The sequence below is a fragment of the Megascapheus bottae genome, chromosome 14 (genome assembly GCF_031878675.1).
Source record: "Megascapheus bottae isolate mThoBot1 chromosome 14, mThoBot2.hap1, whole genome shotgun sequence".
Taxonomy (NCBI): domain Eukaryota; kingdom Metazoa; phylum Chordata; class Mammalia; order Rodentia; family Geomyidae; genus Megascapheus; species Megascapheus bottae.
The window spans coordinates 24,383,666-24,411,132 of record NC_143522.1 but is presented as its reverse complement, the minus strand read 5'-3'; the positions used below and the strand labels follow the sequence as shown (position 1 = coordinate 24,411,132).

The window sequence follows — 27,467 nt, the reverse complement described above, 5'->3', positions numbered from 1 at the left end:
TTGAGTAGCTAGGATTACAAGAGTGAGCCACCACACCCAGCTCCCAGCTCCTATCTGTATCTTCTTTATTCATTTCTCTATTGTTAAGAATCTTGGATGAATCCATTTAGGAAGACAAATCTCTTCTCCAGTATTTCTGGCTCATTTGCCAAAAATTAGATGACAATAGCTGTTGTTTTCTTCCTGAGTCTTCTGTTCAATTGGTCTCCAGCATCAAGCTGTTTTGGCTCCTATAGCTCTGTAGTACAGATCTGGTACTGTGACAACTACAGCAGTGTGCCTGAGACCTTAGCATAGCTTTGCCATGTAGGGTCTTTCATGCTTCCATACAAATTTTGAGACTGAGTTTTCTATTTATGTGAAGAATCACTTTGGGACTTTGACAGGTAGTGTACTCAATCTATAGACTGTTTTTGGTAGTATAGTTATTTTGACAATATAAATTCTACCAGTCCATGCACATGGGAATCCTTTCCATTTTCTGCTCTCTTCTTTCATTTCTTTTGTTTTATTTATTTATTTATTTATTTTTTATTGTTGGGTTAATGTATAGAGGGGTTACAGTGACATTTGTCAGGTAGTATGCATATTGCTTCTCACACACTGATACCCCTTCTCATGTTTTGTCTCCATTTCCCTCCCCCTGGTTGTTGTTTTTGGTTGCTAATCCTAGACCTTGAAGTTAGGGCATAGGCACTGTCTCTGAGCTGTTGTGTTCAAGATTAACACTCTACTGCTTGAGCCATAGCTCGACTTTCAGCTTTTTGCTTGTTAACTGGAGATAATTCTCATAGACTTTTCTACTCAGATCTCAACTTTCCAAGCAGCTAGTACAACAAGCATGAACCATTAGTGCTCAAGCCCCGTTTTTCAAGGTTTTACAGGGTTATTTTGTTTGTTTGTTTGTTTTGTTTTTACCAGTCCTGGGGCTTGAACTCAGGGCCTGAGCACTGTCCTTAGGCAAGCATACTACCACTAGGCCAAACTCCTGGCTCCAATTTTACAGTTTTCATTGTAGCAATCATTCAATTCTTTGGTTGTCTCATTATCTAAAATTCTTTCTAATGAGCTAGATATCTATTGAGAACATACACATACGAGGCTAGAATTACAGATATACTTAATAAAAGATTTCTAATGGTATCAAACCCCAAAGTGATGTAAAATCTGCAATCTTAACTAACTAGAAAGCTAAAATCTGAAGGTCTCAATTCAAAGGAAGCTCAAGGAGAAAAGGCCATAAAACTCTTATCTCCAATTAACAAGCAAAGAGCCAGAACTGGTGGCATGGCTTAAATGGTATAACATCAGCTTTGGGGAAAAAAAGTCAGACAATATACAAGGCCCTGAGTTCAAGCTCTAGTATTGGTGCAAAAAAAAAATGACATTCTTACAACACTATCAATCTTTTGATTTAAAGCAGGTAGGTAATCCTCACAATCAAATGATATTTAAAAATTCACTCTAGGGGGCCCGGAGTTTGGCCTAGTGGTTAAAGTGCTTGCCTAGCATGCACGAAGACCCGGGTTCGATTCCTTGGTACCACATATATAGAAAAAACCCGGAAGTGGTGCTGAGGCTCAAGTGGTAGAGTTCTAGCCTTGAGAAAGTCCAAGGACAGTGTTCAGGCCCTGAGCTCAAGCCCCGGACTGGCAAAAAAATAAAAAAAAAAAAATTCATTCTAGGGCTGGGAGTTTGGCCTAGTGGCAGAGTGCTTGCCTAGAATGCATGAAGACCAGGTTCAATTCCTCAGTACCATTTACATAGAAAAAAGCCACAAGTGGTGCTGTGGTTCAAGTGGTAGAGCTCTAGCCCTGAAAAAGCCCAAGGACAGTGCTCAGGCCCTGAGTTCAAGGCCCAGGAGTGGGAACAAAAAATCCATTCTAAAAATATCAAAACAAATAAAAAACATTATGAAAAACCAAAATGGCTTTAAACGAATATTTGTTAAAGGGTTCATTTAAGTTATCACTCCTTAGCCATAAAAAGTTAACACATATACAGAAACATATCTTGAGTAATCTTTTCTAAGAACTCCAAAATTAACCTACATAAAACCTATTTTAGGTGCTGAAAAACACAAGAGGAAATTGAGAAGATGACAAATTAAGAATGAGTTGCAGAAAGCACAGGCTTTCTTACCTCATGAGGTGGCAAGGGTTCCAGAGTAGGGATGACCTCACTCTCCTCCCCGGTTTCTTTCTCATCATCTCCAAACAGGCTTTTCATGGCCTTCTGCTGTGCAAGGACACTGGAATCTGAAGGTGCGTCCACTTGCATTTCTGAGTCCTCTCCATCATCCTTGAGTTCTCCTTCTTCCAAAATAACACCAGTGTCCACTTTGGAAACCCTCATGTCTAAGACACCATCAATCCATGCTAATTCTGCATCTTTGGCCTTACAAAATTGAAGGGAGCTGACAAGTGAATCTTTTAATCTCACCTGGATATGCAAATAGAAAAAAGAGTACAAATGAACAAATTAAATATAGCTTCTCAGGCTGGGAATGTGGCTTAGTGGTAGAGTGCTTGCCTAGCATGTATGAAACCCTGGGTTTGATTCCTCAGTACCACAGGAACAGAAACAGCTGGAAGTGGTACTGTGGCTCAAGCAGAAGAGTGCTAGCCTTGAGCAAAAAGCTCAAGGGACAGTACCCAGTCATGAGTTCAAGCCTTAGGACTGAAAATAAATAAATGAATAAATAAATATAATATCTTACTGTCATTTTCTAAACCCAGTAATATGACAAAAATCTGAAAAGCTGATATTATGTTCCATATGACCATATTACCTGTAAGATCCTGAGGGCATTTGTTTATGCTCCAGTATCATAACCTAGATCACACAGTAGAACCAACATGGAGTTGCTTTTGTTCATTGTGTGTGTGTGTGTGTGTGTGTGTGTGTGTGTGTGTGTGTGTGTGTGTGTGTGTGTGGCGGGGGTCATGGGGCTTTAACTCTGGGCCTGGGCACTGTCCCTGAGCTCTTTACCTCAAGACTGCTGCCCTACCCCTGGAGGCACAGCCCTCCTTTCCCTTTTTTAGAGATTAATTGGAGATATGAGTCTCACATACTTCAGTGCCCAGGGCTCCTGGGCTGGCTTTGAACTGTGATTCTCAGATCTCAGCCTCCTGAGTAGCTAGGATTATATGCATGAGCCACCACATTCGGCCCTTTTGTTCATTTTAACACCAGAGCCTCCCTCGCAGGACTTCCAACACAGCCAGTGTGATGCAGACCACAGTGCCCCACCTCATATGTAGCCATGGCGGGAACCTCTGATACTGGCCGTACTCAACTCTTGCTGTGTGAACTAGGCTATCTCCTATCTCCATGTCCTTAGAACGCTGCTTCCACTTGCCCTTCCCAAAACTATTGTTCTGCCTAATAAGCTGTTGTGAGCCATTTCTTCCAAATACAGACTTCATAGCTACCTGAAGATATCACTATGACCTATAACCAAAGATGGCTTCATGTTTCCTGTGTGCTCAGTCTGGTCACTTGTCAATTACCACCATACACCTTGAGCCAGCCCCACTTCCCCTTCTCTAGTGATTAATTGGAGATAAGAGTCTCTCAGTCTTTAGTGCCCAGGTTGGTCTTTAGTGCCCAGGTTGGCTTTGAACCACGAACCTCAGATCTCAGCCTCCTGAGTAGCTAGGGTTACAGGTGTGAGCCACTGTGCCAGCTCTCAGTCTGGTTTTCTGCACCTGTCTCCATTTCTTTCAGTTAGAAGAACCTTGATAGCTGTGATTTTTAAAATTGCTTTTAAAGTGTTGAACCTGTATTCATTTTACCTCCGTATTTTTATAAATAGTTTGTTCATCTTAGAAATCCCCTTTCCCCTGTCCTCATACTAGGTTATTATTTTTTAAAAAAGAAAAAAAGCAAAAAAACAAAAAAACACCTGTTTAAATATGCATTACAAGTCAGCTCTCATTCATTCCAAAACTCGTTTGCTAAACATTCACAATTAGAAGCTGGACACTGACTGGCTCACACTTGTAATCCCAGCTACTCATGAGGCTGAGATTTTTGGATTGCTGTTCAATCCAGCCCAGGCAGGAACTCCAATAACCACTAAAAATGTCTCAAAGTGGTAGAGTACTACACTAGCCTTGAGCACAAAAGCTCAGGGACAGTTGCAAGGCGCTGAGTTCAAGCCTCAGGGGACATGGATGGACGGATGGACAGACAGGGACACACACACACACTCCCATATTTAGGTCAGGCCCCTCATACTCTCCTAGTACCCTGGACTACTTCCATCAGATATACGCATGGAGAAAATGCTATGTGCTCATTTAAACCTATGGATTATGGGACCTGTGAGAGCAGAGTACCATGTCTGTCTCCCTCACACTCCATTCCTGTCTTTTGTTGCTGTTCGTTGTAGGGCTTAAATCCAGGGCCTTGGTCTTGTCCCTGAGCTTTTGGTTCAAAGTTAGCATACTCTGCCACTTGGAGCCACAGCTCCACTTCCAGTTTCCTGGAGAAACTCTCACAGACTTGCTTGCCTGGTCTGGCTTTGAACCACAATCCTCAGATCTCTGCCTTCAGAGTAGCTGGATGACAGGCATGAGTCACAGACACTGTGTTATATACCTGTCTTAATCTGTAACAAAAGGGTTAACTTCCATGCAGCTCAGCAGCTCACCTAGCAAGAAGCTTACTTACCTGGTAGATATGTGTTTCGCTGGTGGCATCGACAGTCTCATGCAGCTTTGGCATGTACACTTTAATATCTTTCCCTCCAAAGGCACGGCAGCACTCTGCCAGATCTTGACTGGCCTCTGGTGGGCCGTGGACAATGATCAACTGCCGTGGTTTCATCTGATTAATAATTTTTTTAATGGAATCCCCATCAGAGCGTCCTTCGTAGTCTATGTAAGTAACCCTGGCCCTGTAATTAGACAGGATTTGAGCTTAGTTTCTGACAATTCTCAAAGTAGGCTTTTAGAAAGCAACTTTTATCCTTAGGAAGGAAATGTAAACAACATAAAAAATAAGTATTTGAGAACTTTATGTTGTATTATTGTTTATTATGTATTATTTATATCTTAGCTCTAGATGATTCAGAAAATTTTCTAATAAGCATTTACTGTATTATTAACTGTGCTAAGTAGAAAAGGATTTTTGTGGTTCTGGGCTTTAAACTCAGGACCCCATGTTTGCTTGGCTGATGGTCTTACCACTTGAGCCACACCCTTAGCTCTATTGTTGTGTCCGTACTGGGGCTTGAATTCCAGGCCTCAAGGAGCTTGCTTGGCTTTTTCACTTAAGCCATACTTTGACTTCTGGGTTTTTGCTAGATAACTGGAGATAAAAGTCTCAAAATTTGTCCGCCTATGCTAGCTTTGAACCACAACTTTCAAACTTGGCGTTCTGAGTAGATAGGATTATAAGCTACAGGAGTCCAGTGTTCTAGCTCTGCTTTTTTCTTTTTACTTTGCAGACAGTGTCTGATAGACTTTTCTGCTTGGACTGGCCTCAAACCAACATCCTCTAGACCACAGCTAATATAGATTCAATGAAGAACAGCTTCTCAGCTCTTCTTGAGTAGCTAGGATTACAGACCTAAGACACCAACACCAGGTAGAAAAAAGTTCTTTACGTCCAGGCATACATTTGCTCTATCTTAGATTATTAGAGACGTTTAAGTCAAGAAATACATTTTCTAAAACAAGCAGTCAATCAGAAAAATTATGCTTGTGACTTAACACTGTTCTCCTTTATTTCCCACTAAAGTTACAATGGCCAGAAATGTTTCTTCATGCAAGTATATAATTTAATGGTCATCCTCCTACTTCTCCCCCTAACAAAATTACTTTAGCATTCAAATGTCATCAATGAAGGAAAAAACACCACTTTTTGTTAGCCTTTTCAGGGAAAAAGAAATTAAAATTTAAAAGCATAAGTTTAATAGGGAAGGGAAGGGGAAAATCAACATGATTGGGAACGGGAAGGTGGAGGGGAAGTGGGAAAAAACATGAAAAAGAGTATCAATGTTAAAAGAAGTAATGTACCTACTACCTGAGGAATGTAACTGTAACCCCTCTATATGCTACCCCAACAATAAAATATAATAAAAAAAGAAACATTTCATGACCTGAGAAAAGCATAAGCTTAACTAGAAAATAATAAAAAACTTTACATTTGAAACCATGTAAATTATATAATTCAAGTACTAGCAATTTTATAAATTTTCAAATGCAACAAAAGTACTTACTTGATTTCTATAGATTCTGTTGTAGAAATACACTTGGTAGGAACATCAGACAAATCTTGATCCATAGGTTCATCTCCATTTGTCAAACCAGATTCTAATTTGCTTTTTTCTTCTTCAGTAGCTTGAAGTTCTGGCACTAAGAAATCCTCTGGTCTAAATAAGAAATCTCCAATTAGAAGTCGCAAAGAGCAAGCTAATATTACATAATATGTACAACAAACTAGGAGGCAGCATAATTTTAGACACCTTAAATATTTCAAGACAACTTAATCTGTGTGCCAGTGGCTCATGCCTCTAAGCCTAGCTACTCAGGAAACTGAGATCTGAGGATAAAGATCCAAAGCCAGACAGGACAGTAAAGTCAGTAAGACTCTTATCTCCAATGAACTATTCAGAAAAAGCCAGAAGCCGTGCTGTGGCTCAAGTGGTGGAGTGCTAGCCTTGGGTACAGAGAAACTTGGGGCGAGTGCCTTAGGTCGTGAGTTCAAACCATAATGAAGGAAAAAAATTAAGACTTAAACATACATTTGCACCCAAACCAATGGAATTTCATGGTATCAAGGATCACATGACTATATACTATGATTTTCATAACTACTAAAACAGCTCTTAACTCACACAGTGTGGACTAGTGTCTATGCTTTAGTCTATGCTTTCTTCCAAGCCCACTCCTACTCTATTTCCTAGGCCACTACTACATCTCTGCTGCTCTAGCCATACCTCTAGCCCTGTTAGCTCTGGTTATTTTTCAGATAAGGTCTTGCTTTTTGCTCAAGCCTAACATGATTCTCCAATTTTTATGTCCCAGTGAAGTTGGTATGACTGGCATATACTATCACATCTAACTTTTTCTGTTAAGATGAGGGGATGGGAGTTTCAAAAACATTTTTCCTAGGTCATCCCAGAACCGCAATCCATTTGATTTCAGCCTTTTATGCACCTCAGATGACAAGAATACACCACTACAGCTGGGCACAGTAGCTCACGCCTGTAATCCTAGTTACTCAGGAGGCTGAGATCTGAGTATCGAGGTTCAAAGCCAGCCTAGGCATTAAAGTCCTTGAGACTCTTATCTCCAATTAACCACTAGAAAACCAGAAGTGATATTGTGGCTCAAGGGGTTGGTGGTAGCCTTGAGCTGAAGAACTCAGGGACAACACCCAGGCCCAGGGGTAGAGCGGTAGCCTTGAGTTGAAGAGCTCAGGGACAGCGCCCAGGTCCAGAGTCCAAGCCCCAGGACTGACAAAAAAAAAAAAAAAAATACACCACTATGCCCAAATATTGGCTGAGATGATCTCTCATGAATTTTTAGTCCAGCCAGTGTCAAACCACAAGTCTGATTTCTACTTTCCAAGTAGCTAGACTTATATCATCTTTTTATGCTTTTCAAGCAAGTAAGTTACAAAATGTTTTCCCTTACAATTTTCTAGATGCTCTCCAACATGTCCACTTTTCTATGTCAAACTACAAGTCTTTCTAAATCTTTCAAGTCAAGGTAGTGAAGCTAACAGAACATAAATAGTGATCAGAAACATTCACTGGGCAGAAATAATACAGCTGATACCTCCAATCTATTAGAAAGATAAATTTATTTTGCTCACATACTTGATAATCTCTCCATACTCATCCCATTTAATTCTCTCTTCTGGGGCAGGAAACATAGGATAGGACTTCTTTGCCTGCTTGAAGAAACTTCCTTTCCGACTGCCTTCCCCTTTCATCATCAGGTCATGCTTTGTCTTATGAGCCGATGGCTGGTCAATATCTTCCTCCACATCACTCTCATCGCTGGAATCTATGTCTGCCCTAGAAGGATTTGGGAATAGATCATAAATCACTAGTAAACCAATATTAAGCTATAAAACAATATCAATACAACTCAATCAATATTTTATAAAAACAACTATATGTTAATATACATTTATATCAATATGAAAGGATTTAGTTTTAACCATTTGAAAGATATAACAAAAGTAATACAATCTGAAGAAAATAAGGAAATTTGAGTATTTTCATTTTAGTTTACGTTTTGTTGTTGTTGTTGTTGGGTTTTTTTGGGGGGGAGGTCTCATTATATAGCACAGGCCAGCCTAGAATTCATTACGTAACACAGTCTTGGCCTTGAACTCATGATTCTCCTGTCTTAGCCTCTAAAGAGGTAGAATTACCGGCTTGTGCCCCCACACACATCTAAGTATTTTCAACTGAATGCTGGTAACTAGGAATACATTCTTTCCATATTACATATATACACTTACTCTTTTGATTGCTCCAGTTTTTTGGCAGCTTCTTTCTTTAGTTTTTCTTTTTCCAAGTATTCCTCAAGTTCTTTCCCTTCAAGCTTCACACGTTTCCGCAACTAACAAAAGAGAACCAACAAAAGGAAATATCAATATTAGGGTAAAGGCAGTGGGGGTATAAGAAACTGTTGCTAAATTGATTCTTTATTTAAACTAAACTTTCCTCAGAAATTAATGAAGTTTCTATTAGATACATTTATAGATCCTAGTTAAATTACTACTAAAAAATAGGAATTTCCACTTATCTAGGATGGATTTAAATCAAACTAGTTAAAAAGCAACCATCAGAGGGCTAGGAATGTGGCTTAGTAATAGTATGCTTGCCTAACATGCATGAAGCCCTGAGTTCAATTCCTCTGTACTACATACACAGAAAAAGCTGGAAGTGGTGCTGTGGCTCAAATGGATAGAGTGCTCGCCTTGAGCACATAAAAGCTCAGGGACAGTGCTTATCCCTGAGTTCAAGCCCTAGGACCAGAAAAAACAAAACAACAAAATGCAACAATCAGGAAAAGAAAATATAGAACAGTATTTTCATAATTTGCAGTGAGAAGGCCACATATAACCCCAAAGCCATAAAATTCACAATAGAAAAGATAAATATAGCACCATAAAGTAAGATAGTCAGCATTTCAAATCCTATGAAAATCAAAATAAGTTGAGAAAAATATGGGCATTACTGTTACTATCAGAAGCTACAAGTTTTTTTGGGTCAGTGTGGGCCTTGAACTGGGGGCCTGGGCGAAGTCCCTGAGCTCTTCAGCTCAAGGCTGCTGCCTTACCCCTTAAGCCACAGCACCACTTCTGGTTTTCTAGTGATTAAGTTGAGATAAGAGTCTCATGAGACTTTTGTGCCAGGGCTGGCTTTGGAACCCTGATCCTAAGATCTCAGCCTCCTGAGATCAGCTAGTATTACAAGTGTGAGCCACTGGCACCTGCCCAGATGCTACTTTTGTCCTAAGATTCTTTCCAAATAAAAAAAAGAAGTATCTTAATAGAAGAAATATATAAAGGCAATTTACAAAATAAGACAAATAAAATGTCCATGGAAAGACATTTCACTTTACTAATGACTTAGAAAAAGGCAAAATTACTTTTTCTAAAAAAAAAAAAAAAAAAGGCAAATAAAATCTATTTTATTCAGTTTTGGCAATGGAGAAAAGTGGACAAATTTAGGAAGTAAGAGGACTCACTGATGCACTGCTGTAGATGTTGAGAGAAAAATAAGGAACTTAAAAAAAGTTATACTTATCTGCCCTACTAAACTGTACAGAACAGTGGTCCTTTAGAGGGGAGACACAGGGTTGGCATGGGCGAATGGGAGCACTGGCAGTATTCTACTTCCACAGGTGTGCTCAGTGTGAGAAAATTACGACATTCACTAACTTTCAGTATACATTCAAGGATATTCCTAGATTTCTGGCTAGAGTATATATGTGGAAAGTGCTGCCATTCCCAGAAGGAAAACAGAGAAATGCAGCTTGGGAAGAGTAAACACTGCTTGGGATATGACTGAAAAGAAAAAACCAAAAAACAAAACATGCCAGATGATGAAAAGAAGGGATTACTACAGAAAATATTCCTAGGAAAGTGAGCAGGGAAAGAATCCTTAAAAAATTAAAAAACTGGGGCCAGGAGTTTGGCCTAGTGGTAGAATGCTTGCCCAACATGCACATGTTCGATTCCTTGGTACCTCATACATAGAAAAAAGCCGGAAGTGGTGCTGAGGCTCAAGTGGTAGAGCTCTAGCCTTGAGAAAGTTCAAGGACAGTCAGTGTTCAGGCCCTGAGCTCAAGCCCAGGACTGGCAAATAAATAAATAAATAAATAACTTGATATATTTCCACCGCTTCTGATTTCATTAGGATGCTTCTAAGTGTCATCTTTCATTTTTTTTTTCAAGCTTTCAGTGTTCTTTTAATTCCTTAAATGCCATATTGGCATTAGCTGAATTTCTAGTTTTTACAATTTTCAAATTTGTACTTCATATCTATTGAAACTGCTTCAAGTACTATGAGCTCTTTTTGGCTTCATATTAATTTCGAAGTTACTAAATAAGCTAAGATAGTATTTTACTTTTAAAAGTTGGCTTGGGGTCCTTGTTTAGAACTTGGTTACTAATACTATGCTTTTCTTAGAATGAAAAGCAGTCATCTAAGACTACATAATTTTGACCATTTCATCCACTTATCAGCTGCAATAAACTTTGGAGTCAATGATACTAGTTTTAGAAAATGCATAGATTTGAGCTTGGTTAAGCAAACCATCTTTTAGCATATTTGTTATTTAACTGCGTTTTTAGGAATTAAGACAGCAAGTACTCAAAAGGTTCATGTACGGCTGATGATAAGATTAAGGAATTTTGGCCTGACTGCTTCTACTTCTAAAGTTTCATATTATAGATGAGGCTGAGAATAAGCTGTAGGATGCCTTCCAGTTTAGGGGCTCTCAAGTTTGTGCTATCATAGGCTCTCTACTGGTATTGTCTGAAACAACTTCAAGTTTTACTTTTTGTCACTAATTCTTATCTGTCATGCACAGTGTACCTCAAAATAATTTCAAGTTTGCATACAGGTGCTTACCTCTATTTCTGTAATTTTTTCCGAAGGATTATCTATCAGGAACCGTGCTAAAGTCCCAGGAGTTGTTCTGTAAGTTAGAATGATTGAGTTTTTAGGGTCCTGACACCATTGAATAAAGAGATCCCTTGAAAATCCACATTCCAGGTCAGGCTGGCTGGCGAGTACAACTTTGGGGCTTGGTACTCGAGCCAAGTCAGAAAGACCATGGCATAAAGAGAGATGACGAAACTGAAATGGGTTATTTCTTTTGTCTTCAAAACATCTCATCAACTTATCACTCATCCATTCTACCTAATACAAGGAGAAAAAGATAATAATTAGAAAATAGTATAACTCCAATGTACTTTGCAATAGTTGAGATATTCACATCCTCTCATCTTAGGCTCCCTTTTCCCATTAGTTGCTTAAATTTGTTCCATTTTGACAAAGAGCTTTTCTATGCCCATTAACTCCTCCTACTCTACTTTTCATCCCTAAAAATCCAACTTCCCACTGTTTTATTTTTTAATCACCTTAAGTCTTTTTGGGAAGGCAAGGTAATGTTCTAAATGAATAGCTTACCATACAGCTCTTTCTAAAGGAGAGAGCTTACTGAAAGAATAATGAACACTTATATGAGATTGGTTCTATTTTAGTCTCCATTTTATAGATTAACCAAGTTAGAAATGCAATGCAAGCTAGACAAGGTGGTACAAAACTGTAATCAAAATGACTTGAGAGTTTGAAGCAGGAGGATGGCAAGTCTGAGGCTAGCCTGGGAAACTTAGCTGGACCATGTCTCAAAAAATTTTTTGGTTTTGGTTGAGGTTTAAATTCAGGGCTTTGATAGGTACAGATATTCTACCACTAAACTATGCTATGAACCTTGTTGACACTGTTGTTTTGGAGACAGGTCTAACTTCCTGCCAAGATCCACATCTGGAATACAATCCAGATCCACGTGGTCGATAGCACCACCACGTGCAGCCTCTTCTGTTGAGATGCAATACTGCAAACGTTTCTAATCAAGCTGGTTTCAAACCATTCTCGGCCTCTCAAGTAGCTTGGATTGTAGGCATGACCCACCCAGCTTCAAAATAAAATCTTAACAGGGATGGGGGAGGGCTGGGAGTGTGGCCTAGTGGTAGAGTGCTTGCCTAGCATGCATGAAGCCCTAGGTTTCATTCCTTGGTACCACATACACAGAAAAAGCTGGAAGTGGTGCTGTGGCTCAAGTGGTAGGGCGCTAGCCTTGAGAAAGCTCAAGGACAGTACATAAGCCCCGAGTTCAAGCCGCAGGACTGGCCAAAACAAAAAACGAAAAACAACAACAAAAAAACACAATGGGAAGCCAGGTGTTTGTGGCTCACATCTTGTCATCCTCGCTACTCAGGAGGCTAATATCTGAGAATCACGGTTCAATGCCAGCCTGGGCACAAAAGACTGTGAGAATCTTATCTCTGATCAACCATTAGAAAATGGGAAGTGGCACTCTGGCTTAAGTGGTAGAGCAATAGTCTTGAGTTGAAGAGTTCAGGGACAGTGCCCAGACCCAGTATTTAAGCCTCACGACTGACCTGCTTGCCTAACAGAGCTTATGTCCTAAGTTCAATCTAGTCTTTCTCTCTTTCCCTCCTTGTCTGTCTCTGTTTGTCTCTCTCTCAGACACACACACACTCACACACACACACACACACACACACACACACACACACACACACACACAGAAGCAAGCTTCTCAGTTTGCAAAATGGAGATACAAACAGAAACTACTTTATACAATACATATGAATTAAATGAAATAAAACACATAAAGCACACAGCCAGCAAATTGATAATGTTTAGCTACTATTATTAACAGCTTTACCAGAAAAAAAAAATCCCAGAGGACAATTAAGATATGAGTCTCTTGGGGCCAGGAGTTTGACCTAGTGGTAGAGTGCTTGCCTAGCATGCACAAAGGCCCAGGTTCAATTCCTTGGTACCACATACATAGAAAAAAGCCAGAAGTGATGCTGAAGCTCAAGTGATAGAGCTCTAGCCTTGAGAAAGTCCAAGGACAGTGCTCAGACCCTGAGCTCAAGCCCAGGACTGGAAAAAAAGAAAAAAAAAGATATGAGTCTCTTAAGCCCAATCACTGTAACAAAGTTCTTTATGATGAATGACAATATGATGAGAACAAACCTGGGACTTGGAAAACTCCACCACATTATAACTGACGTTATTTAGGAGTGCCAATGAGTAAACACCCAGTCCTGCATCTTTAGTTCTCCAAATCTGATCGAGAAGCTGAGCAAGTTCCAAAACTCTGCCTGCAGTGTCCACTGCTATCAATACATTCCCGTCGCCTCGGAGGGTCTCTAGGACATTTGCTAGAAGACAACAAAGTCAAGTCCCTACAGAACATGGCAATACATTGCTACAAAATTAAAGATAACTTTTTAATAAGAAAAATTGTGTTATAACCAAGGCTATATAAGTAAGCAATTACTAGTTTAGGTACAAAAATAAAAGAAGTTCACTTAGCTCACCACAAGTACTACCTCTTCTTTCTTTTCCATTAAAAAATGTACATCAGGGCCAGGAGTTTGGCCTAGTGGTAGAGTGCTTGCCTAGCATGCACGAAGACCTGGGTTCAATTCCTTGGTACCACATACATAGAAAAAAACCAGAAGTGGTGCTGAGGCTCAGGTGGTAGAGTTCTAGCCTTGAGAAAGTCCAAGGACAGTGCTCAGGCCCTGAGCTCAAGCCCAGGACTGGCAAAAAAAAAAAATGAACATCAATAGTTTCAAATGCTTTTCCCAACAAATACACATCAAAAAATATTTGTATGACAAGGAAAATTTAATGCTATACCAAGTACAAACAGACCATACTGAACTCACCTGGATACCCAAAAAATTTTATTATGATCAATCCCCAAAATTGTAGCTATGTATAAAAAAATATACATGCACAATATATTAATACACATGGCTATAGAATAAAATATAGATTATATTCCCTTCCAAAAAAATCATCTTTATAAATTTAATTTTCCAAATTAGAAATATTGGGTAAAAGCAAATTCTAGCAAAAAAAAGAAAAAGAAAAACAAGATGGGGGCTAGTGGCCCACACCAGCTCTAATACTAGCTGCTCGGGAGACTGAGATCTGAGAATGGAGATTCACAGTCATGCCAGTCAATCAACCCAAAAGATGGTTTTTGTTTTGTTTTGTGTGTCGTGGGGATGGAGCTCTGCAGCTGAAGACTACCACTCTATCCCTGGGTCTGGTCATTGTCCTTGAGCTCTTCAGCTCAAGGCTACTGCCCTACCACGTGAGCCATAGGCTACTTCCAGTTTTCTAGTGATTAATTGAAGATAAGAGTCTCTTACTCCTCAGTCTCTAGCCTGGCTCTGAATCTCGATCCTCAGATCTCAGTCTCCTGAGTAGCTAGGATTACAAGCATGAGACTCCGTTTGGGCTCCAAAAGACTTTTATCTCCAATCAGCAAAAAGATGGAAATGGAGGTGTGGCTCAAATGGTAGAGTACCAGCTAGCAACAGAAAGCCAAACAAGAACAAGACCTAGGAGTTCAAGCTCCCCAAATAACACCTCAAACATGGAAGTTAGTGGTTCACAATTGTAATCCTAGCTACTCAGGAGGCTGAGATGAGATTCAAAACGAGTCAGAAAAATCTGCGACTCATCTCCAATTAACCACCAGAAAAACGAAAGTAGAGCTTTAATTCAAAGTTGTGGAGCATTACCTTGAATAAAAGAGCTCAGGGACTGTGCTGAGGCCCTGAGTTCAAGCCACATGGCTGACATGCTGACATACATACACGTATACATACATACATACACACACACACACACACACACACATACATACTAAAACCCAAGAATTAAAGAGTTTCTTAAAGTTATCAAATCTGTGAAACCCAGTAAGCAGACAGACTTAGGTAAACACATTTTAAAAGCAATAAACAGCCGGGTGCAGTGGCTTACACCCGTAATCCTAGCTACTCAGGAGGGTGAGATCTGAGGATCAAGATTCAAAGCCAGCCTGGACACTAAAGAGTGAGAGACTCTTATCTCCAATTAATCACTAGAAAACCAGAAGTGGCCTGTGGTTCTAGGCGTAGGTCAGTAGCCCAGAGTTCAAGCCCCACCACCACCAACAAAAATGATTTCCTGCTGAAATCCCATATTGCTTCTAAAAAGAATATGAAGTACGGCAGCCTGAGTCACAACAGAAGCAAGCACCGAAGAGCCAGAGAAACATCTTTAAAAAGAGATGACTACGGGGCCGGGAGTTTGGCCTAGTGGTTAAAGTGCTTGCCTAGCATGCATGAAGACCCGGGTTTGATTCCTCAGTACCACATACATAGAAAAAAAAAGCCGGAAGTAGTGCTGAGGCTCAAGTGGTAGAGCTCTAGCCTTGAGAAAGTCCAAGGACAGTGCTCAGGCCCTGAGCTCAAGCCCAGGACTGGCAAAAAAAAAAAAAAAAAAAAAAAAAAGAGATGACTAAGGGCCAGGAGCGTGATCTAGTGGCAGAGTGTTTGCCTATTCATGCATGAAGCCCAGGGTTCAATTCCTTGGTATCACATACATAGAAAATGCCAGAAGTGGCACTGTAGCTCAAGTGGTAGAGCACTATCCTTGAGGAAGGCCAAGGACAGTGCCCAGGCCCTGAGTTCAAGCCCCAGGACTGGCAAAACAAAACAAAACAAAACTAAGATGACTGGATCAGAGTGTAAAGACATGCAGCACAAACTCAGCAGAGTATATGGAATTTTATCTCTTTTGTTTGCCTTCCTCTTACATTGTGCTTTTCTAATGTATACATGAATTCTTCATACAGGCATATACCCATGAGGCACATACCTGGAAGGACTAGCTACATGCTGAGTAGCAGGGGACGGCTATCCTTACATCTATTCTACAAAAGCATCTCTATACAAAATGCTGCTACACTCATGGAATTCTTTGGAAATCCTAGAGTGAGCCAGTCACTTATGACCAGTTAAGCAGAACAAACAGTAATCTATACAACCATATACTTGCACAGCTACTCAAAGAGGAATATTATATAATACATACTCAGAAGTTGCTCATCTCTCTGTTTTCTTCTAGGCTGCACATATGTAGCATTAAATGAATCTGTGATAAGTAGAGAGGGTCTGCTTAGCATTTCCAAGGAACATCCATTTAAGTGGCTATAAAGTTTAAAGATGAAGAACATTTTATGTTATTGCAAATAAACAACAGCTTCTTACTTAAAAAAAATAAGCAACTGCCTTTATAAGGTTCTTTTATACTAACTATAAAAGTATGTACGTTCACCGATTTAAAAATTCCAAAAAGGATAAAAAGGAAAATGTCTTCTAGAGGACTATCCCTCCAAAGTGACACATTTTGTGTATTTCTTTTTTATAAGAATATAAAAGTCAGGCCCCGGTGGCTCACGCCAGTAATCGCACCTAGAAGGAAGGGCAAGCAATGGCTCATGCCTGTACTCCTAGCTACTCAGGAGGCTGAGATCTGAGGACCAAAGTTCAAAGCCAGCCCAGGCACAAAAGGACCTGAGACTCTTATCTCCATTTAACCTCTAGAAAATGGGAAGTGGGGCTTGGCTCAAGGGTAGGGCAGTAGCCTTGAGCTGAACAGTTCCAGGACAATGCCCAGGCCCAGGGGTAGGGCAGTAGCCTTGAGCTGAACAGTTCCAGGAAAATGCCCAGGCCCAGGGGTAGGGCAGTAGCCTTGAGCTGAAGAGCTCGGGACAGCGTCCAGACCTAGTTCATGATCCACTAAAAAAAAAAGAAAAAAGAAAAGAAAAAAAAAACCCACAACCTTCTATTAAGCATAAATCAAGAGCATGAAAATATAATTTCATGTACAAAAATTCATTTGCAATTAGGAAATATCTCATTTATACAGTATATGTTTATATAAGATATTTTAAATTCATTTCATGCACTATACCAAACATTTTTCTTTATAATGCAAATAGAGAAGATATTCACTGTTTGATGGTTTTAAATTACTGTTGACTCCTGCTTTAAAAAAAAAAAAAAGGTCAAAACCCAACAGAATTAATTTTTCTTGAATTTTTCCCTCCAAAGAATAACAGCAGGTGTAGTCCTTTAACTTTTGTCTTGATGTACCTACATCTCCCTCTTGTGGTTGAAGTCAACTGCATAAACAATTTCTTCCTCTCCATCTTTGACTATTTTCCATATCGTTCCTCCTATCATATGACCAGCTGGCAAAGGTGTGATGGACAAACCATGGCCTTTACCTATGTCAATAAGAGATTAACAATGTTAGATTTTTCCAACAACCCTAAAGAAAGATTGCATTTTTCAACATTAAATTGTCCAACGTCACAAAATCAAAAGTAAAAGTGCATACCAACAGAGCAGATCTCTCTGCCAGGGGTAGATAGTAGCCATAGTGGGGGTTGGGCTAATAAGGAGGATGAAAGAGGTTGGACACAGTGGAAACAGATTACTTGCAGCTATGAAAATAGAATAGTGAAACCAGTAAAAATTGTTTGGAGACAGCAGGCACGGTGGCTCATGCCTGTAATCCTAAATACTCAGTAGGCTGAGATCTGAGGATCACGGTTCAAAGCTAGCCCAGGCAATAAAGTCTGTGAGACTCTTACCTCCAATTAACCACTAGAAAACCAGAAATGGAGCTACCAGGTGGTAGCCTTGAGCTGAAGAGCTCAGGGACAGTACCCAGAGTTCAAGCTCTACAACTGACAAAAAAAAGAACTCACCACCACCACCATTATATGAGAGTATATACATTATATGAAAGTACTTGCCTTTGATGGAAATGTAGATGCTGAAGACAGGAGAGTAAGATTTTCTTTACAAACAGCCACATTAGTTTTAAGGGTGGGGGTGTTTTTTGTTACATTTTAGCTATTTACAGTTATTCCAATCAATCTCACCCCCTCTATCGGACTTTTCTGCCCCTCCTTTCTCAGAACACTTTTTTCCCCAGTTAGGATTACAATCCTCAGATCTCTGCTTCCTGAATAGTTAGGATTACAGGTGTGAGCCTCCAGTGCCTGGCTCATATAATGTATTTTTGCAGAGATATTTATGCTTATAAAGAGAAGACCACATGCTAGACCTTAAAGCCAGTAGACTAATGTTTAGTATTTACTAATAAATTTTATTTTATTTTGTGGAGTTGAGGATCAAATAGCCCCAGAGCTTCCTATATGCCAGGCTAAGTGTTCTACCAATGAGCTACATTCCAGCCAAGTTTCAACAATCACCAAATGTTTCCATTTTTGGTAACCACTACACTGACAGACAATTACGAACCCCCCCCCCCCACCTCCTCCTCATCCTCCTCCTCCTCCTCGCCTGGAAGGTGTCCCTGAGCTCTTCAGCTCAAGGCTACCCCTGGAACCACAGCCCCACTTCCCATTTTCTAGTAATTAATTGGAGATAAGAGGCAGATCTCAGCCTTCTGAGTAGCAAGGATTACAGGCATGAGCCACAGTGCCTGGATCCATTTTCCATTTTTTTTTTTTTTTTGTAGGTCCTGGGTCTTGAATTCAGGGCCTAAGCTTTTCTGCTCAAAGATAGTGCTCTACTACTCTAAGCCACAGAGCCACTTCTGATTTTCTGGTGGTTATTTGGAGATAAGACTCTCATAGACCTTCCTGCCCAGGCAGGCTTCGAACCATAATGCTCAGATATCAATCAGCCTCCTAAGTCACTGGTGCCCATTGACTCCTTTTTCATTACAGAAGACTTATCCCATAGCAAAATAAACTGTAGAAATACTATGGGAACCATTGACTGCTATTTCCTGGCTAACCCCACAAAGACCATTATTGTGCCAATTTTTAATACCATAGCTTTTGTGTATGTGAGTGTGCACGAACTGATTCTAGGGCTTGAATTCAGGGCCTGGGCACGGTTCCCGAGCTATTGTTCTCAAGGCTCATCCTTTACCACTTAAGCCATAACCTCCACTTCTAGCTTTTTAGTCTCATAGACTTTCTTACTGGGGCTGGCATGAGCTGTGATTCTTAGATCTTAACTTCCTGAGTAGCTAGGTTTATCAGCATGAGCCATCAAGGCCCAGCTTACCTGGTAAACATCTTTTTAGGGGGTGGGGTGGGGCTTGAACTCAGAGCCTGGGCTGTCCCTTAGCTTCTTAGCTCAAGGCTAGTGCTCTTCCACTTGAGTCACAGTGCCACTTTTGGCCTTTTCTGAGTACTTTATTGGAGGTAAGAGTCTGATGGCCTTTCCTGCCTGAGAAATTCAAACTGCAATCCTCAGATCTCAGCTACCTGGGTGGATGGGATTACAGGTATTAGCCACTAGCAACTCATTTTAAGAAAATCTTAAATACACTTCTCTCTGTAGTTGTCGGACTTATTACATGACATTCTCATTAAATGATAGATATTTTAATGTCCAGTTTGAAAGTCCATCAGTTTGGTTAGATGCCAAGGGTATTTCTTTTACTACATTTAGACATCTGAACTACTCTGCCTCCTGAATCTAGCTATAAGCTCCAAGAAGGATTCAAACACATGATTTTTTTCCACATCAAGGCAAAAAGGCTGATTTTTTTTAATTCTCATTCTATCATGCTTATAACTGGATTGGGAATTCTCAGTATTTTTCAGAACTCTGAACTCTCTTAGTAGGAAAGTACTTGCCTAGTATTCAAAAAGCTCTGGCTTTGATCCCCAGCACTGATGTAGGGGTGGGAAGCACAATTAATCCAATAATTTACAACATAAACATTTTTTACCTTTCAAATTCACAATCTGAGAGAACTTTAGCTGCTGTATTTTATCAAAGGCTGCATCCACATCATCCAATGTAAAGAGCGTAAAATCTTCTGTATTGTGTCGAGACTAAAATAATAATATAAGGAAAAGGTTAAAACTGATTGTTGATGGAGAGTTAGAATTTTTCTTAAGTGTTTTAATTACCTGATAAAGATCATACATGAACATTTGTCCCATTTTATAAACAGGAATGGTTGCATAGATAGCACAGTTCAGACCCAATTTCCCCACAGCATAAGGGAGGGCACCAAGATGGAGAGGATCAGGGTGAGACAGGAGAACTGCATCAATCTGGTGAACATGCCTACGAAAACAAACAAGATGACTATTTGCTCAATTCTGGTTTGTAAGGGTAAAGGCAAAACAGTCAAAATGATTCACCCATTCTGGATTGAATACACTACTGCATAAATGAATCGGGATTTTGTATGTTATTTCATTCAAGAATTGAACTTAGAATAACAGAAACTACTAAGGAGGAGACACTTAAATGGCCACATAGTATGTACTATGTGCTTTTTAGCACGGTAACTGACAGCATATACACTATAGTAAAATATCATTTAATGAAGAAAGCATATGTTATTATGGATAGCAGAAATTAATAAGACAAATTTGTTTTGTTTCTTTGGCTTCAAGTTCTAATTCTCTTTTTTTTAAATTAAGTACTCTTTTTTTCAATAATATTAATGGCAAAAATAACTGTTTTTTTTTGGCAAACTAGAATCCTTGTATGTATGCAGTTATTGCCCTACAAACTGCAACAGAACATGAAGTTTTAATAGACACAAGAAGTAAGCTCGCACAATACAACTGTAGGCTTTCACTGGAACTCGTGTCCTGTCTCATATTTACAAACACTTATTTTTTTACAAGTTAAAATGCCAATGGCATATGTAGAATTCATTCACTATATACTAAATTAGTGCAAAGACAGTAATAGTATATTGTTAAGGTAGTATTACAAAAGGGTGGAAAAGAGAAGCTGATTTAATCTTTTTGAAAAGTTTACAGAACATGAAATGTAACTTACTTCCTTAGGGAATCTATAATATCCATAGAAAAGTGCTCATCCCAGCCACAATCCAATAAAAATCTAAACTCATCAACCTGTAGAAGATAGCAAAGAGCCGACTCTTCTTGGACCCCAGAGAGGGTAGTTAATTTGATAATAGAGGTCATCTTTTTGGCCCAGTAACAGTAATCTACAAGATGATTCTTTCAAAAGAAAAACACAAGCAATTATAAAAACATAGCTTAACACAGGTAACAGTAAAATAAACATTATTTCAAATTTTCAGGTGCACAAAAATTCCATAAACATGGAAAGAAATATTTTAAAGACACTTTCCATCACAGTTAAGTTCACAAATATAAGCATACTTCTTACACTATTGATTACAGTCTTTCAGTGCCTCCAGAATGTGACTAACTAAATGAAAAGAAGTGAGCTTTGGAATCAGACTGACCCAAATCTCAATCTTCCCCTTTATGATTTGGAGCAAATAACTGACCATTTTCCTCTACAAACCCCAGCGTATATGTAAATACCTGAGTATTTACATAAATGTAAACAAGACATTGGGGAATTTCAACTACCATACATCTGTGATGGCATTAATTGCACTGCATTACAATGACTAGTGTACAGATATTTTTCTCCTATTAGATATATGGTCCCCAAATAACCCTTTTAAGACTCTCATGAAAAGTGAACTGGGCTCATACCTATAATCTTAGCTACTCAGGATGCTGAGATCTTAGAATTGTGGTTGAAGCTAGCCCAAGGGAGAAAAACCTCTGAGACTCTTATTCCCAAATAATCAACAAACTGGCAGAAGTAGAGCTATGTCTCAAGTGGTAGTGAACTAGCCTTAATCAAAAAAATCTCAGGGACAGCCAGGCCCTGAGTTCAAGACCCAGGACTGGCATACACAAAAGTTATGTATCCTCATTTGTGTACCACAATCCACACAGACACAGACACATACATACGGAAATGCATGCACCTTTTGGGAAGTTTAATGTTTAAGAATGGCTTGTACTGGCCAGGAGTCTGGCCTAGTGGTAGAATGCTTGCATAGCATACACAAAGACACAGGTTCGATTCCTCTGTACCACCTACATAGAAAAAGCTGGAAGAGCTGGGCACAGTGGCTCATGCCTGTAATCCTAGCTACTCAGGAAGCTGAGATCTGAGGATCAAGGTTCAAAGCCAGCCTGGGCACAAAAGGACCTGAGACTCCAGAAAACAGGAAGTCGGGTTTGGCTCAGGAGTAGGGTGGTAGCCTTGAGCTGAAGAGCTCAGGGACAGTGCCCAGGCCGAGTTCAAGCCCCATGACCCACCAAAAAAAAGACCATAAAAAGCTGGAAGTGGTATGGTGGTTCAAGTGGCAGGCTCAGGCCCTAAGTTCAAGCTGCAGGGCTGGCAAAAAAAAAAAAAAAAAGAATGCTTACTGAAATGTAAGCAACTAAAATAGAGGTGGTACTTTATGTCTGTCATTTCTTTCTCTCTCTTTTTTTTTTGGTGGATCATGGGGCTTGAACTGGCCTGGGCCCATCCCTGAACTCTTCAGCTCAAGGCTACCGCCCTACCCCTGGGCCTGGGCAGTATCCCTGAACTGTTCGGCTCAAGACTACTGCCCTACCCTTGAGCCAAGCCCCACTTCCCATTTTCTAGAGGTTAATTGGAGATAAAGAATCTCAGGTCCTTTTGTGCCTGGGCTGGCTTTGAACCTTGATCCTCAGATCTCAGCCTCCTGAGTAGCTAGGATTACAGGTATGAGCCACCATGCCCGGCATGTCTGTGAATTCTAAAACAGAACCTGACTGCAGACTACACACAGTAGGCATATGTCAGATGATGCTATGTGCTGGGATACCTAATACACTCATGCATTTCAAGATTAACATAAACACGTCTGGGATTTAGAACCTAGAACTACATGACAATAAACAGTTATAGTTCATTAACAAAGTTTATCTACACAAGAACATTTCAAATTTTAGCATCTTAAGATAAAACTGGACTTTCCTGGCTGACTGTACCAAAGTCATCAAATTACCTAATGATCTCTCACCATCTACCCAATGTCATCAACAAAGTAAGATAAAGGGAATACCTACTTTCCATAAAAAGCAGACCAGATTGGGCCGGGGGTTTGGCCTAGTGATAGAGTGCTTGCCTAGCACGCACGAAGACCTGGGTTCAATTCCTCGGTACCACATACATAGAAAAAAAAGCCAGAAGTGGTGCTGAGGCCCAAGTGGTAGAGCTCTAGCCTTGAGAAAGTCCAAGGACAGTGCTCAGGCCCTGAGCTCAAGCCCAGGTCTGGCAAAAAAGAAAAAAAAGAAAAAAAAAAAAAAGCAGACCAGAACTTAATCCTACCATATCTACTTATTTATCTGCATCACGGAATATAATCCAACCCTTAGGATATCCATCATTACAGACGTGTATACCTGTTCCAGCTACATTCCAACTCCCCCCCACTTCTCTTCTCACATGTCTTTTCAGTCTGCTCTCTGGATCTATGACTATACTAACCTGTAACTTCAGTCTCTTCTCTGAAAACTCTCTTCACTTGACTGTCCTCACAGAAATCCAACTATTGCTTTATTATTTTGTCTCCAAGGTAGCTTTTTTCTTTATTGAGATTGAGAGATTACATAATAATCATTTTTACCTTCATACTTATAAGGGGCATCATTCTGATTTACAAAGCTTATGATTAACAAAAAATACAAAGACCTCAAGCTTTACATAGGAAAAAAGTTGTAACTCTGAACACCCATGATAATATTATTTCTTCCTGGTCGGGTGATATGTACATTGCTTTTCTGTTACTTGGATTCAGCTGTTCCCTCTTTCTCTCCCATTTCCACCCTCCCCTCACTGCCCCTGAGTTGTTTAGTTCACGTTCATCCATGTCTAGTGCAACTGACAGGCCCCATCACTGTACTTTTTCACCTGTTTTCCGAGTATCTAGGCAGCTTTTTAAGGGCTTAATTTTAAATCTCTTATAACCCCGAGAACTCAAAGCAATATATATGTTCCTTGTTCCTCAGTGCAACCTCCAAACTAAACCTTCTCTTTCCTCTTAAATATTCCAGACTCAATAAAGCGCATGCCACCCAGCGAGTCCCTTATTAGCCTTCCATGTTTCATCTTCAGTGTTGCCATCTATTAGCCTGACCTGATGCACTGAGGACTGAACAGGTGTTCTTTCAATAACTTCAACATTAACCTCTCAGTTCTTTGATTTTCTTGAATCCAATAATCTGTTTAACTTCAGCCACTATCATCACAAGATGGTAGGCCTTAACACTAAAAATGCCCACCCCACTTTCAAAATCTCATTTGCAAACAGCTCATCCTCCCTTGTCCACCTTACTGGCTTACAGATTTCCTGGGATATCTTAACATTCATGGAGCTTATACTCTTTATGATCCCCCTCTCTGCCCCCACACTCCATTTCCCTCTACTCAGGTCCTTGCTTTGATCTATGATCCCTCATGGTTATTTTGCAAGCATTCTCAAATATTTTGCTTCTCGAATTCTTTGTTTAGCCTGGCAAAAAAAAAAAAAAAAAAGACTGCCTTGGTTAACTGAAATAATGCATTCGTCTACACTAGCAGCTGCATGCTGCAGAGATGAGTGTCTGTTCTTTAAGTTCAAGGGCAAGATCTCAAACAGGCTATACTTCTGTCCATCTGACTTGTCTTTGCAGGTTGGCTGTCTATTTCACATTTCTTCTTTGCTCAAGCAGTGGTTTCTCTAATCTCACTCCATATAAAAATAACCAGACAGTAAATAAAAATAAAAGTAATCAGACAGTAATGTCTCATTTCCAGACGCCACATGTATTAACATGACCAGCCTGCACCTTGTTTCATCTCCTACCATATGGAATGATCAGCCCTGTCTCTACCCAAGGCCACTTCCTGTGTGCTGTTGAATCCATCCTCACTTACCTCATTTACTGAGGCTTGATTTCCTCAGTCATCTTCCTTCTCCCCTACATATATGCTCTAGAATTCTCCAGCTTATAAAAACTGTAACCCCCTATCCCTTATACCCACTGCATCATTTCTGTTTCTCTTTCAAAGCCAAACTTTTCTGAGTATTTGTCCACACACGTGTCTTCCATACATTACCACTGAGCAGCCAGAGCGGGGAGGGGGACCAATGAGTGTTATAAAAGCACTTTCAGCACTTCAACCAACCTCATTCTCAAATTCCTTTCCATCTCCACTGTCACTAAGATCTCTAGCTTGTTTATTCTTCCAAACCAATTTATTCTACAATGTTCTTGGAGCACTCTGAAGTCCTTTTATACTCTATAACATGATTCTGTGTTCCTCCAAATACTTAGTGATCTGTACAAATTGCTCTTTACTTGCTTTGTCTCCTTCTCTTCTGACCTCTACCTAGAAGGTGACCTTTATGAGGGCAGAAACTGTATCCCTAAATTATATTTAATGTCTCCCCACAGTTCTGGCTATACAGTGGCAGTCAGTTCCTTGAGTGAATGAATGAGTGCCAAAGTGTCTTGTTCCAGTTATACTCAGAACCTAAGAAAAATCCTGTTCAAATCTATGTTAATTCCCATCTTCTTAATTTAGATTAGCTTGAAGATACAACTAAGTCAATATGGAAACTCTTCCGTACAAAGATACAGATTTCATCAGGTGAAAATCTGTTGATATTGTAAGTCTTCATAACAATAAAACTGGCTTCATGCTCATTTGGCTTGTCCTTATTGCTGGTACTCTATCACCTGAGTCACATGTCTGGTTCAGCTTTTTGCTGATTATTTTGGAGATGAAATATCTTGCACTTTTCTGCCCAAGATGGCTTTAAACATCAGTCCTCTATATCCCATTCTCCTGAGTAGCTAGGATTACAGGCATAGGCCACCAGTGTCCAGCTAAAAGCCGTATCTTTATGAGGAACTCAGATATTTACTACTTACTGGTAACTGTCATACAGATGATGAAACACCATGAATTCAGAGGAAGAGGTCTTTGTAAATCTGAAAAAAATAAATAAACAAGTCTCATAAATGTGATACAATGATTTGTTTCTGTTTTATAACTATGTTTTAACTTATATGTCTTTCTTTAAGACACTGTAACAGCAAGCAGTCTATAACAGAATCCTGTTTCTTTTCCTTTGATAGTCTTGCTATCAAAAGAATGCATATTTTCTAAATATGTGTTTAGAAAAATAAGATTTAATTCGGCATGGTACAGCCCATCTTAGCACAGGAGAAGCAAGAGGATTATGAGTTCAGGACAGCCTAGTCTACAAAAGGAAACCCTGTCTCAAAAAAAGAAGACAAGGGGCCAGGAGTTTGGCCTAGTGGTAGAGTGCTTGCGTAGCATGCACGAAGACCCAGGTTTGACTTCTTGGTACCACATAGATAGAAAAAAAAAAAAGCTGGAAGTGGTGCTGAGGCTCCAGTGGTAGAGCTCTAGCCTTGAAAAAGTCCAAGGACAGTGCTCAGGCCCTGAGCTCAAGCCCAGGACTGGCAAAAAAAAAAAAAAAAAAGACAAGGAAGAGAATTATTAAAATCTTATTGGGAATCATGGAACAGATCAAATGTAATATTATTCTTTAAAGATTTATGGGGCCAGGGTAGTAAGACAGAAGGTATTCCAAACACAAGATATATGAGCTAGAGCACAAAACACAGAGTCTGAGAGTACCAGTAATAACCTAGCCCAACACTGACATGGAAACAAAAATGGAAGGAGGAAAGCCTAATGAACATAAAGGGGCAGAATGATGAAAAGAAATCTTGGAACCAGTTTTACAAGCAACAAAGAAACACTTTAAGATTTCGTAACAAGCAGGAATACAGAATGATATTTAGGAAATCTATATTTTAGGAAAATTAGCTATGAATGAGTACAAAAAAGCAAGGAAAGAGAACTGCTAAATACTCCTCACAACTTTTCTAATTTGGAACTAAATTCTTTAGCTTCCAATACATTTTATAATTCTACCACATCTATTCATTAATCACTATAAGAAACCAGAACTGTCTACATGCTTTAGTCTTTCCTCCTCCAGCCCCCTCCCCCTTTGTTTTCCTGGAAAGTCTGTTACTGATTTCAGATTATTTTCCAGCAGAATGACTTGCATGCTGTACCACTCCCCTTCCTTCCTACTCTCTATACTTCAAACCAGGTCTCATTACCTTCAATTGGGTTTTCTCATTAGCGTCAATCTAAACACAGCTGCCAGACAAATCTTCAATAACACTCCTACACATACTACTAGGGGAGCAAGGGAGACAGAGACAGAGATAAAAACAAAACAAAATTGAATGCCTTTCCTGGCAATGGATGGTTTCTCTGAGGCCCAGTTCAAATTCTACCTCCTCCTTAATTCTCCTATCACTAGTCTAGACTAGACTAATGATGCTGCAGCTATAATTTTTTCATAGCCACAGTGTAGAGTGAAACTAGATGAAATTAATTTTAACTTCTAACATTATAACCAAAACATTATAATTTTGACATCATATTTTTGGTTAGATTTTTTGTGT

The 27,467-nt window shown here is 39.7% G+C and overlaps 1 protein-coding gene across 2 annotated transcripts in view; it reads right to left on the bottom strand.

The window, feature by feature from the left end:
* Cpsf2 (cleavage and polyadenylation specific factor 2) overlaps positions 1-27,467 on the bottom strand; it is a 35,001-nt gene that overhangs the window by 5,760 nt on the left and 1,774 nt on the right. The window contains exons 2-15 of one of the 2 annotated variants that reach the window (XM_090344725.1): positions 25,887-25,946; positions 23,458-23,556; positions 20,944-21,128; positions 20,055-20,214; positions 19,871-19,976; positions 17,246-17,375; positions 16,178-16,293; positions 13,274-13,461; positions 11,111-11,401; positions 8,488-8,588; positions 7,835-8,035; positions 6,230-6,382; positions 4,678-4,903; positions 2,143-2,442 (exon numbers count right to left, since the gene is read on the bottom strand). In XM_090344725.1, coding sequence (XP_090200851.1) covers positions 2,143-2,442; positions 4,678-4,903; positions 6,230-6,382; positions 7,835-8,035; positions 8,488-8,588; positions 11,111-11,401; positions 13,274-13,461; positions 16,178-16,293; positions 17,246-17,375; positions 19,871-19,976; positions 20,055-20,214; positions 20,944-21,092 — 2,121 coding nt within the window. In that variant the 5' untranslated portion in view covers positions 21,093-21,128; positions 23,458-23,556; positions 25,887-25,946. The remainder of the gene's footprint in view (positions 1-2,142; positions 2,443-4,677; positions 4,904-6,229; positions 6,383-7,834; positions 8,036-8,487; positions 8,589-11,110; positions 11,402-13,273; positions 13,462-16,177; positions 16,294-17,245; positions 17,376-19,870; positions 19,977-20,054; positions 20,215-20,943; positions 21,129-23,457; positions 23,557-25,886; positions 25,947-27,467) is intronic. The other variant, XM_090344724.1, reaches the window with a different exon arrangement.